This window comes from Macrotis lagotis, chromosome 4 (genome assembly GCF_037893015.1).
Source record: "Macrotis lagotis isolate mMagLag1 chromosome 4, bilby.v1.9.chrom.fasta, whole genome shotgun sequence".
Taxonomy (NCBI): domain Eukaryota; kingdom Metazoa; phylum Chordata; class Mammalia; order Peramelemorphia; family Peramelidae; genus Macrotis; species Macrotis lagotis.
This window is the reverse complement of record NC_133661.1, coordinates 165,712,249-165,725,925: the sequence shown is the minus strand read 5'-3', so window position 1 is coordinate 165,725,925 and position 13,677 is coordinate 165,712,249. Positions and strand designations below refer to the sequence as shown.

At 35.5% G+C, this 13,677-nt stretch overlaps 1 protein-coding gene across 4 annotated transcripts in view; it reads left to right on the top strand.

Moving 5' to 3' along the window:
* Nucleotides 1–13,677, top strand: part of CGNL1 (cingulin like 1) — a 221,124-nt gene that overhangs the window by 65,482 nt on the left and 141,965 nt on the right. For all 4 annotated transcript variants that reach the window (XM_074234587.1, XM_074234586.1, XM_074234585.1 and 1 more), the window contains exons 2-4: nucleotides 4,562–6,191; nucleotides 10,983–11,077; nucleotides 12,754–12,859. In XM_074234587.1, the coding sequence (XP_074090688.1) occupies nucleotides 4,572–6,191; nucleotides 10,983–11,077; nucleotides 12,754–12,859 (1,821 nt within the window). In that variant the 5' untranslated portion in view covers nucleotides 4,562–4,571. The remainder of the gene's footprint in view (nucleotides 1–4,561; nucleotides 6,192–10,982; nucleotides 11,078–12,753; nucleotides 12,860–13,677) is intronic.

Here is a 13,677-nt window from a genome sequence, read left to right as displayed (position 1 = left end):
TTACTGTTACCTTATTAGATTTATGATCTTGGAGGATTTTCTTGTTTCTCTTCCCTTAGATCTTTGTCTCTACAAGAGTATCCTGTTGTCTACTTTCCATTACCCATCAACTCTGAGAGAGTCATTGTTTTTATTAAGATGTGCGTGATTACTAGCTTAAAAGAAAGTATTATGATTCTCAGGTTTATTTGCATTTTAATTTATATTAAAACTTTAAATAAAAGGAGTGGTATATTAAAAGGAGTGATAATATAGAATGTATACATTCAGAACTAGCTAGTGAAAGGGAGAGGATTTTGATGTACCTTGGTTGTGCCAAGTTACTCTGTCTCCAGTTTAGTACAGTCCTCCTAAGTGGATCTCTCAGACAGAGCAGGGATATGGTAAAGGCATACTATCCTCTCTTTAGGGCTTAGAAGGGGATGCTAAACTGGGAGTTGTGTCTGTGGTCACAGGGGAGCCTAGGACAGGAGAGGAGAATGTGGGAGATAAGCAGGAAACTAAAGTCTTTTTTTAATTGGAGGAAAATAAATGAATTAAGTATAATTTGTTTAGCTCATTTAAAAGTTTTCATCATGGATATTAACTTTTTGAAGCATGTGTTATTTAGATGGTGAGAGACAGTATGATAAAGTGGATGAAGAATCAGGAAGATTTTCAGTTCAAGCCCCAACCCTTAGTCAGAGTATGTGATGCTGGACAAGTCACTTAAATTCTAAGTGCTTGAGGCAGACTGGCTAAGAATATAGGCTGCAGAAAGAGCAGTGTTCTGCTTTGGTAGAAGGGAGATTCCTTATGTGAGAGTAACTTATACCAGCTAAATCACAGGTCTAGTCCCTATCTTTAATTCATCTGACAGATTTATTCGATTTTATTACAAGTGGAGAGACAAGCTGCTGAATTTTAAGGAATAGGGCAATTTTTGTTTATGCCAAACATTTTGTTTATGAAAAACAATCTTGAATGGAAGAAGCTAGTAATATCATTGTAAAACAAAGGAAATCTTGTGTTTTTTGGTAGAGATCCTTTATAGATCTTGATAATAGTGTAACAACCCACCTTCCCCTCCCCCCAAAAAAGCACGAGAAGAATCTTTAGATTTAATCAGGTTTCACTTGCCTTATCAAGTTTCTGACTCTGAAAAACATTACCAGTGTCTGGTTTGCAACTCATTTTTTCTTTCCTTGATGCCAGGCCCAGTTGAAATTGAACTTTTGTCTAGAATTAGCTGGGTTTGGAGATCTACTTTCTTGTGGGTGTCTGTACATCTTTAGTTTTGTGAATAGAGTTTGGGGCTTGAAGTAAATGAGGCCTGGTTTACAGTTCTATCTTATGTACTTAATAATTGTGTGATCATTGACAAAAAAATTCATGTAATCTGACTTGCCATCTGTAAAATAGGAAAAACAGTACTTTTATTGCCAATGTCACAAACTGGTTGTGATGGAAATGCTTTTGAAAGATTGAAAGTTCTGTGTCTTTGTGCCTTGTTATTTATGTTATTTTAAAATAACTTTTTGTGTAGTCTTGGTTAGGCAGGGAGTTTGCCCATTAACTTAGGTCTTGTGCCTTTTGCCACACCATTTTGTTTTCTTAAAGGGTTTAAATCTGGAGGATTATTTTAAATCTTAGACTTGGGGTTGACTGGTGTGTATTCTTACATTTATTCAAAAATGCTCTTCAGGAATTAGACTAGCTAAGAAATGAAGAGAGAGCCAGAAAAATGTGAATAATCTGTTTACTCAGTTGTTAGTATGTAACACCCTCCAGAAAGGGTATGTTTCTGTCTGGCGCATGTTAACGGTTCTTCCAACAGAGTTGTTTTTGTCCGCATTCATTAGCACATTTGCTGATCTTGCTAAGTAAAGCAATTACTGTATTTTAACCATCTTTTCCAATAGGAAACACAGTGTTTATTGGCCAGATGTCAATGTGACACCCTGGCAAATTATCAGCTTTTACCGCATAATTATGTAAGGCACCATTTGGGTGCTATCTCTGAGTGAAGGTGTAGACATAGAGTGTGATGTGTTAGGGTTTTAACTTGGGTTACTCTCTGAAACTAGAGAATAGCTTTCAGCAGATTTTATTAATGAATATGTTGTTTATAGTCTTAACATGAAGGATAGTCTGGATTTGAATAAGACAGTAAAAACTCTACTTTCCTTGGGGCTGCACATTGACATGGTGATTCTCAATGACTCTTCCTAAGGAACAAAAAAACATTTAGTGATTCAATGCTGTTACGTCTGTGCTAAAGCACAAAAAAAGTCCTTCATTCTAGACTATTTTAGCTTGTCTTTCTAGACTAATTTAACTTTATTTCTCACAGCATATTTTATATTCTAGTTAAAATAGTTGCTCCCCAAAGTGATTATTCCATCTCTTGCTTGTGTGTATTTGCTTATGTTGTCCTTCTTTCCTGTGGTACAAGGCTTGTTTGAGCCAGTCTCTAAGGAGTCTTAATTTTCTTCAAGGCTCCCATTTAGGCATTCTTCCTGTGCTGCTGTCTTCCTGCTTTCCTCCATTCCCCTCTGTTAATGGTTTTGCCTTCCTTAGATCGCCTTGTACTTGCTTTTTTTTTGTTCATATCACATCTTTCAGGGGAATGTGAATTCCTTAAAGCACAACTGGTTCATTTTTGTCTTTGTACCTCCAGCCTCCAGCTCAGTTTCCAATACATAGTAGTCCCTTAATATTTGTTCAGTACAACAGTACCAGAAAAACCATTGTTTGTTCTTGGTGATAAACTAAATTTTTGTTTCTGGAGACCCAATGTCTTTTTGGTCACATGTGCTCCTGAAATCATACTAGTCTTTATTAGTAGTATTAGTATTCTCATTCAAGATATAAGACAGTTAATAAAATTCAAAACTAAAATTTCTTAAAGGCTGCACACAAATATAAACACACAAATAACTATTATAGCAGTTATAATATAGGAATTATATGGAGGGTCCAACTGAATTATATGAGAAATTAGAGAATTAGCTGACTGATGGGAATTTAATGAGCCAAAATGAACTGTGGAAGAGAAAGTCTTCAAAAATCAGAAAGGCAACCCCAGATTTCTCCTCATTTAAAATGAGGACAATATTACCCACCTTTTAGGCTTATTGTAAGGATCAAATGAGATAATACAGTTATCCTTCCACATCTCAGACTTCAGGGGCAAAACACCCTCATGATCTGGGAAATCTGTGTAAAATTTTTTGACCCTCTCTTCATACTAGAAAAGATATCTAAATTATTGTGGTAATAAAAGATAAAATGTATATGTTTTATATGTGTATTACATACACACATATATATTACATACATATGTTGATAATAATGCTATATACATATTTTGTGCATTTCTGAGTTTATAAATTTTTTCTGTCAGCTGCCTGTCTTCTTGAGTCATTTGACTTTTGCAAAGTCCCCCCACAATTCCTATTTAATTTCTTAAGCTAGCTTGTAATATATTGAAACTATGATGGATAAATTTGAAATGTGGAAGGGAAAGCAGCATATGCAAAACACTTTGCAACAAGCCTTTAAATTTTGCATAAATGTTTATCTATAGAATTGTAGGGGACATCATTTGAGGATTAGATCTTTTCCTTTTTTATTTTGAGAGCAAATTTAAGAAAAAAATTTATCTTCAATATAGTTTATAGCTTAAAGAAGGTCAGAATTATGAACCCATTCAAGGAAATAACTAATTCATTTGTGAAGGGTAATATGATAAAATGACTGTAAGTTTGAATCAAGTTGTTGAGGGCCCTGTTTCTGGACTAAGTAGTTTATATTTTTATTTAAAAGCAGTGGGGGACCATTGAAAAGTTTTAACAGACCTCTATGATGTTTACCATGGCAGTGATTTGAAGATGAAGAGGAAGAGGAAGAAATTAGAGATGGGAAAATTGGGTTGGAAGCTCTTATAATAATCTAGGAAGAGAGTATTGATGATCTGAAGTAAAAAGAGGGTGAATGATGATGTTTGGTATTCCTTAAATATAATCAAATTGATAGTTAAGATCTGCGAACTGATTAGATGTTAAGGATGAGGTCTCAAAAATAATTGAATTATGAATCTTTGCAAAGGTCAAAGGCGCCATTCAAAGAAAATGACAAGTTGGAATGACATGGAGGAAGGGGGAAGAGATGAATTTGTTTTGGATGTCTGGAGTTTGAAGTTATCAGTGAGATATCTGGGTGGAGGTATCAAGATGTCAAGGGCATCTTCTCCAAATGCTGTTGGTGGTTGCCATGGGGTGACAAAAGCATATAACTGAGGCAGGATGGGGGTAGGGAAACTTCTTTGGTCATGGACAGAGCCAGAAAGGTAGATGCAGTTGTCCACAGCATCATCATTCATTCAAAAATGAATATTCATGAGGGTTCAGACATTTTCCATGGCATGTTTAGAAAACCTTTTCATTAGTTTTTTATTTCCTTGAAACTGTTTTGGATGATATAAAGTGCATTTCAATTTTAAATGATCCTGTTTATTGGGTGAAGTCTTGACTTATTTAAAGACTAATTTTCCTCCCTATTTCCTTCTTTTTAAAAATAGCTTAAACATCATGGAGCTATATTTTGGAGAATATAAGCATGTGCAGCAGGAGTATGGAGTACATCTTAGGCTTGAAAGTGATGAGACCAAAAAATCAAGACTTTCTCAGAATGCAAAGACGGGATCTTATGGTGTCAGTATTAGAGTACAAGGAATTGATGGGCACCCGTATATCGTACTGAATAATACAGAGAGATGTTTGGCAGGCATACCTTTTGCAGAAAATGGGCCATCATTTACATCTCCAACAGTCAATGACCTGCCTTTACATTCCAACATGGATCCCAGACTGGGAGAGAAAGCTAGTGGAGAAATTCGGTTCCCAGAAAATCCATATGCACAACCCCGAGCATTTAGAAGTCTAAAGCCAACCAGTCTCTATGAAGGTAAAAATGGACTGCTTGACCATAAAGATAGTTCACTAAAATCTTCCAATATGTTGAACTTTCAGAGACACCCTGAACTTTTGCAGCCTTATAATCCTGAAAAGAATGAATTGAATTTAGAGACTCACAGATCTCCTGAGCGCAACTGGACCAAAACACTTATAGATGAAAGTAAAAACAATAAACGTTCTCAAACTTGCTTTTCTAAACCCACTACTTCTCAGCCAGCTAGCTTGCCTTCAGGAGATATGTCAAAATGTAATGTGACCGCCATTCGTTTGTGCAGCTCAATTGTGATAGATGATCCCAAGAAGCAGGCATCAGTGTGTCTAAATGTTCAGAGCTGTGCCAATGAAGGGCTGCCAGCTGAATCTCCTATTCCCAGTGAGACACTCATTACTGCCATTCACCCTGATACTCATCAAGAAAGCAAAAAAAGTAGGCCAGATGTTCTCCCCTTTCGCCGACAAGATTCTGCTGGGCCAGTGTTGGATGGTTACAGGTCACGGAGATCCTCCTCCTCATCAGTAACCCCCACTTCAGCCAACTCTTTGTACAAATTTTTACTGGATGACCAAGATTATGCCATCCATGCTGATAATGTGAATCGTCATGAAAATAGAAGGTATATTCCCTTCATGCCAGGGACAGGCCGGGATATTGACACAGGATCAATTGCAGGTGTAGATCAATTAATTGAAAAATTTGATCAGAAAGTTGGCTCTCAGAGAAGGGGGAGGTCTGGGAAACGGAATAGAATTCATCCAGATGATCGCAAGAGGTCCAGAAGTGTGGATAGTGCTTTTCCTTTTGGCCTACAGGGAGACTCTGCATACTTAGATGAGTTTAGCCGAAACTTGGGCAAATCCAATGAACATCTCCTCAGACCATCTCAAGTTTGGCAGCAGAAGCCCCTATCTCGAGATCGTCACTTGCCTTCTGGTGGGAAACATACTATAGTAGGGCAGATCTCTGGGAAACTGCAGGAACAAGGGCAGGATGCTCCTGATGGACAGCCCGGACTTTCACAATTCAGTAATGCAAGCAAAGTTCCTGAAAATAAAGTTAACAAAGACAGTGGAATGACAAGACCTCACACATTCTCAGCCCAGAATAAAAAGGAGGAGGAAATTAAAACAGCAACTGCCACGGTATTGTTACAGAATCAGACTTCAGCCACATCACCTGATTCTGGAACGAAGAAAATTTCCATCAAGACACTTTCCTCTGCCACAAATACTCAGGTAATATTTATGTAACAAATGTTTTTCCAAAATAGTTTCAAAGACAGTGTAGAACAGGTCTAAGAGCACTGAGTCAAAGAACTTGGGTTCACAACCCACCTCCTTTACTCACTATGTGTGTGACCTTAGGCAAGTCACTGAAACTTTGGACTTTTGTTTTTTTTCCACTTATAAAATTTGGAGGTTGGACTAAGTGATATCCCAGGTCCCTTCAAACTCTAATCCTATGCTCCTATGATGCTTTATGGGAAGGGGGAGTCAAAGTATATGTGAAATAAGCTCATTTTGACTTTACTTAAAAAGCATTAGCTCAGGCTTGGACAGTTTCATGAGTTACCGGTATTACAATTATATCACATTGAATTTTTCTAGGATTTTAAGTAGGTAGATACATGTGGGTGAACCAATTGGTTTATAGATTATGTATCTCTTTCCTGCCAGTGACAGGTCAGCATATTGACACAAGATCCATTGAAAGTGTAGTTCAATTTTTTTTTTTTAGGTTTTTGCGAGGCAAACGGGGTTAAGTGGCTTGCCTAAGGCCATATAGCTAGGTAATTATTAAGTGTCTGAGATCGGATTTGAACCCAGGTACTCCTGACTCCAGGGCCAGTGCTTTATCCACTATGCCACCTAGTCACCCCTGAAAGTGTAGTTCAATTGTTTCCTAGGGTTATTTAAAGAGTGTCTGTGTGTGTGTGTGTGTGTGTGTGTGTGTGTGTGTGTATCTACACATACACATTCATATACACATGCATACATTATACATATACATGAGCATATGCATAAACACATACATATAATAGTTAGCTTTTACGTAACCTATTTTTTGTGACAGTGTGGTGTAATTTAGATTTTTCAGATAGGAAGCACATAGAAGTATGTAACCTTCTAGAGATTTAATCCTTAATGGGAAATGGTTAGGGCAGAAGTGGTGAGTGTGTGTATGTATATTTTCCTCTTTCCATCCTCTTGTCTGCATTTGTCTTTCCTTTCTTCTATCTAGTCTTCCCTTCTATCTAGTCACTACTGAACTCAGCCAAATCTTTCTTTTTTGGCTTGTTTTTTGCAAGGCAATGGGTTTAAGTGATTTAACCAAGGTTATTTAGCTAGGTAATTACTACCTATTTGAGATCAAATTTGAACTCAGGTCCTCCTGACTCCAAGGCTAGTGCTCTATCCACTGATCCACCTAGCTGTTCCCATACAAATCTTTTTCCAGGAGATGCTCATAGGAATCTGTTTAATATATAGTAGGCAATAAAAATTAAAGATTAACAATTATGTTTAATAACAATTATGCTTAAGTGTGCATGTTAAGTGGTTGGTTCTTGAAACCTTTCAAAGATTCCTTTGAAACTTCAGGTAGGGAAGTCATCAATTATGTTACTCTTTGGGCTTTGACTGGAGAATTCCCCAATGCTCATAGAGTAAACATTGTCACTTATTTTATTTTTTCTTAAGATCCCAAAGGTCTGTTTTTATTCCAGAAAAAAAAGTTTTATTGCTATTTCTGTTAGGTGGAAATGATATTTATGTTTCCTTGACCAAAAAAAAAAAATCAAAAAACCAAACCCATGGATACAAACAATCCCAACCCCAAACCTAAATTGGCAATTTTGTGGTGTTTTCATCTTGAATTTCTTTACCTTTTATTCAGGTGTTCATCACTTAGATTCTTCTTAGAATTTAAGACTAATAAAGTAAATGCTGTAGTTCAGACTGAAGAGTTTTAGAATCTCGCATTTTTCATACATAAATCTTCTATCTAATAATCAATCCTATTGCCAACAGTACCAGAACCTTTCCCAAGAATGACATTTCCCCCCATAAAACCTTCCCAGTATTTAGGAAAACTATAAGACATGAGTTTTTTGTTTAATAATAATAATAATAATAATAATAATAATAATAATAAAATAATGTTTATATAGCACTTTGAAGTTTTCAAAGCACTTTACAAATATCTCCTTTCATTCTTTCAACAACCTTGGGGAGTAGGTACTACTATTATCTCCATTTTTGAGGCTTAAAGGGAAATTACTTGCCCAGTATCATATGCCTATCATATATCTGAGGTTGACTTTGAGTCTTAAGTCTCATACTTTATACACTACGTCATCTAACTGCCTCAATGATAAGTAAGAAGTTAGTTGCTTTTCCAAAAAACTATGGGAGTAATTAGAAAGTATTTGTTCAAGGAATTTAGAAAGACAGTAAGAAAATATGCTTCTGGGTAACTTGGAGCCATAACATGTTACAGTAGGAAGGGACATTGCAGAGTTTCTGGTACAAGGGTGGGGAATCTTTTTCTAGCAAGAGCCATTTAGATATTTATAACATTTGGCAGGCTATATTTGATCAAACAATTCACCCCTAAAAAAGCACTAGATTTATTGAATTTCGAATTCCACCTGTGGTTGCCTTTGCAACTCCACACCAATATGACCAGCAGACTGGAGGTTCCCAGTCCTAGATAATCCCAGCCTTTACTAAAAATGAAGAAAAAGTGTAAGAAGCACAAAGGGCCATCATACATTCTTCTCAGGGGACAGCTGTAGTTTCTCTAGCTTGAAGGCAAAGAGCTGAAGATAACTTTTTGAAGGTAAAAACTAGAAACTTTCAGATACTCTGAGACAATGATGAGTAGATAAATTAAAAATCCTTAAAAATTTTGATAATTAATTGTTCTACCTGGGTACATTCTACCCAGGTACCTGGGCAGTAAGAAGAGGACATTCTTACTTTGGGTTCTTACTTTGCCTCCTCTCTTTAAAGAGTTAGAGTTTGATTTTATTTGGAGTTTCAGAAGTAACTTTGGTTTGTATTTTAGCCTTTAAGAAATTTGATGACTTTTTATATCATTTCCCTTTCAATATAACCCCCTTACCCCAGCCCATTTATACATTTAACATTGAAACAAAAGAAAGATGGTTAAGCAAAGCTAACTGACAAAGCTGTCGTATTTCTTGGTGTTAGAGTTTTTGAGTTGACAGGTGAGTTTCACCTTAGAAATCAACTGAACCTGAGAGAGATTAAATAACTTGGCCAAGGTTCCAAAGCTCATGTCAGAAATAAAATTTGGACCCCTCCTGTTGTACCACATAGTTGCCTAGAAAAAATCCTAGAATCTGACATTTCATGAGGCAGATTTACACTATTACCTAGGGGAGGGTTTAATATGAGGAACCATTTTGTAGTGATAAGAGTATTGGATTTGGAATCAGTAGACCTGTGTTTGTGTTTCAGGTCAGCCTGAAAGTAACCTTAGGAAAGTCACTTAACTTCTCTGAGATTTGGTTTATTCATAAGTACAAAATGGATTGTACTAAGCCTTTCCATTGAATTGTAGTAAGGAAAATGTTTTGTCATCTGTAAAGCATTATAAATGTTATTTAGTATTAATAAAATTAATATTATCACTAATAACAGTGAAATTTCAATTCAATTTAAAAATATAATGAAATTTTGTTTAAATATGTATGTGTAGAATATCACACTAGACACTGTTAGAGATAAGTACATGATCTTTGCCTTCTTGGACTTGCAGTCTAATTTCTTGGGGAAATACTGTCCCAAAATTATCTATGTAGGGTAAGGTAATCCATCATTAGGTATAATGGTTTGTAAAGTGATTATTTACCCAAGAAAGTAGGAATAGGAAATATCATAGTTGGTTAGATTCATAGATGAACTCCCCCAATATTTAATTTCCAAGAGAGACTCTGGGGGCAAGATTATTCTCTTTACATTAGTCATTTTTTAAAAATTTGGCATGTCCAAACTTCTCACAATGGCTCTTTTATTTGTTATCTGAGTCCTTTTTGAAGTCATTTATAGTTTCAGACTTAATCTTATGGTTTTCATGTTTATTACTCTTGGCAAAATTGTATTTACTTTTATTTTCCTTTAATTTTAACTTTGGCTATCTGAGACCCTTTTTCCTTTCTTTAGCCTTACCTTCCATTGTTTAAGTAAGCAATGCAAGATTTGGTGAATACATTTGTTTTCCTTTCATTCAGACTGTTTTTGATTTTTAGGCATTTCAGTATTGTCCCCAATCTGTTCTTGAAAATCAGAATCAAACACTACATAAAAATTTTGGATATTGGATATATTTTAAAACAGCTAAGAATTTGAAGAACTTGTGCTAAGGAAAATGGTACCATTAGATTTTCACCCCTTTTAAGATTGAGGCAAAAAGGGGCGGTTAGGTGTTGCAGTGGATAGAGCACCTGGCCCTGGAGTCAGGAGTAGCTGAGTTCAAATCTGATCTCAGACACTTAATAATTACCTAACTTTGTGGCCTTGGGCAAGCCACTTAACCCCAACTGCCTTGCAAAAACCTTAAAAAAAATGATTGAGGCAAATTTTCTTAACTAAGGAAGGGTTGAATTTAGGAAAAAGCATTTATGTCCTCAATTATTAAAATAGAAGTAACAAAAGAATATGGAATAATAGCTTCAGTTTGGGGGGCAGGGAGTACGTGAGGAAGAATGGTGGTGGTCACCATGAACTTTCTTCAAGAAACATAATGGGAAATTGCAATTTTGAGGCACTTGTCAAGAATGCACTTTCTTGGGGCAGCGAGCTGGCACAGTGGATAAAGCGAGCACTGGCCCTGGAGTCAGGAGTACCTGATTTCAAATCTGGCCTCAGACACTTAATAATTACCTAGCTGTGTGACCTTGGGCAAGCCACTTAACCCTATTGCCTTGCAAAAACTAAAAAAGTAAAGAATGCACTTTCTGTTTTCAAACTTAACTATGATTATTTAATGTTACGTTTTAGGCCACACCTGACCTATTAAAAGGTCAGCAGGAGCTTGCTCAACAAACAAATGAGGAGACAGCTAAGCAGATCCTTTACAATTACCTCAAAGAAGGGTAAGTGACTTCATTTACTTTTTTTTTATAGGGTTTAGGTTTAGGGTTAGGGTTAGGGTTTAGCTTAGGGTTAGGGTTATTGTTAGGGTTCCTTCATTTACTTTTGATGTGCATTGTTAATTTGGTGGTTGTCAGAATGCTTTGGAATATATTTTCATGCCTCAGTCATGTGGATGCCTTATGATGGACACTGTATAAAAGGAATATAATAAAAAGTCTGAAGTTTTTATAACAATATTTAAAATTTTGATAGGAGATAACTTCTTCCTCCTGAATTTTTTTAATTAAAAAAGTATATCAGAACTATTATTTCAAATTCAAATGTGTAATTTATAAACTGATTTGATAGTCAACTATTCTATATAAAATTCAAATTATCAATCTCTCTTGACTCAAAAAGTTAAATGTCAGTTACCTGGTTTCAGACTGTAGCTAGCAGCTTTATCTATGTAATTCTGGGCAAGACATTTTTAGTTTTTTCATTATCTCATTCCTTATCAGGTTTGCTATAAAGCTATTTATATAGATTTATAGGATCTAGAGTTTGACTGCACCTTAGAGGTCATCTAGTGATAATCTTTCAATCTATAAATGAGGAAAATTTCTCTCCCCTCAGAACTTAATTAGCTCATTCCAGTACCTGGAATCTAGTGAGTGTTTAATAAATGCTTGTTGATTGAAGACCTGAAGCTATAGGCAACTTGCGCGAAGAATGGTCTTATGCTTTCTATTTAACCAAGTTGGGATTCAAATTCAAGTCATACCTTTTCCATTATTGGCTCTTAGTGCCATGTAATTAATTGTTTGTTCTCCAAAACATTGGATGAGAGCTGATAAAAAGCTCCAGGCTCTCCTTTTGGAGAGAATGAACCATTTGAACTAAAGACCAAAATGCTAAGTTTTTACTAAAAATTGATTTTCAGCTTTTAGTTACAGCTTTTCTGCCTTGTTAAAAATGGTTACACCTCCAAAATAAAGTTAAATTAAACAAATTAAATTTTGTTTCAACAAATTAAATTTAAAGCAAATTAAACCAAATATCCTGAACATTTGAACACTTTAAAAGCCATTAGACTGTATCAATAAACTTATCAAAATCTACAGCTTCTTATAACATTTTACGAGACTACCTTATGGCCATATTACACTGATTTGTCTTATATTTTCTTTTATATATATAGCAGTGACTCTCATAGAAAGAACAAAACCTTGTGAATAAGGATGGTGGACTTGGAGTCAGGAAGACTTGGGTTCAAATTCAACCTCTTGTCATTTATAGGCTTTACAACCCTGTACAAGCTACCTAGCTCCCATGTGCTTTAGGCAGTTACTTAGCTACTACACCATTGAAAAGATGAGATAAGTTCATAGAATATGAACCCTGGGAATACCTCATAGGTCATTCCCTTGTTTTCCTATTCAGTTGTATCCAACTCTTTATTGCCCCATTTGGAGTTTTCTTGACAAAGATACTAGAATAGTTGACATTTCCTTTTCCAGCTCAGATGATGAACTGAGATAAACAAGGTTAAGTGACTTGCCCAGGGTTACATAATAAGTGTCTGAAGCCAGATTTGAACTAATGAACCCTTATTCTCCTAAAGCACTGATTTAACTCTTATCTGAAATTAATTTGTGGTATCTCAAGGATTATTTATATTATCTCTATTTTTCAGGAGCACTGACAATGATGATGCCACTAAGAGAAAAGTAAACCTGGTCTTTGAGAAGATTCAGACTTTAAAGTCTCGAGCAACTGGAAGTGCACAAGGAAACAATCAAGTAAATTGGAATTTTTACATCAAATCTAGAGTAATGTTAATTGGAGGACTGAAGAAGTATGCTTCTCTTCTGGCTACCATTTTATTATTGATACAAGCCGGACAGAATGTTTTAAAGATCATTTGCTCAGTTCTTCTACTTGATCTATTAATTTTCTCTCATTGGAGACCTAAGGGAAAAAAAATTGTTCCTTGGCTTTTCCTTGAATCTTTGGAGGGACAAAGAAATCACTGACTCATGAGGAAGTCCATTCCACTATAGAACAATTCTTTTATAAGTCTTTTCATATTGAAACTAAACCTAAATTCTTCTCTGTGTAGCTACAAGAGTTTAATCCCACTTCCATCAAAGAGCCCTTCACATATTTTGAGATAATTATTCTGTCTTCTTATTTGCAGACTGAACAACCCCATTTCTTTCAACAGTTCCTCATTTGCCCTTATTTTTGAAATCCTTTAATACTGACTTTTCTCTTGATTAACCCCAATTTGTCAATAGACTCCAAGGTTGTCAATGTTCCTCTTAATATGTGTTGCCTCAAACTGAATATCCTTATAGGCTGACTATATTACACTGGATGCCATATCTCATTGTTGGGATAGATATTCAACTGGGATAGAAGTGAGTATTAGAAGGCACTTAATAAATGTTTGTTGATTGATTGACTCCCTCAAACTTGGAGTTCGTGACACTTTTAAAAAGTCTTTTGTTTCTATAGGACATAGCTATTTTTCTCCATTTTTTTACTCTTGTATGTAATTTAAAACCCATTTGTAGAATTTTACATTTAAAATCCAGCAAACATTAACCCTACTATG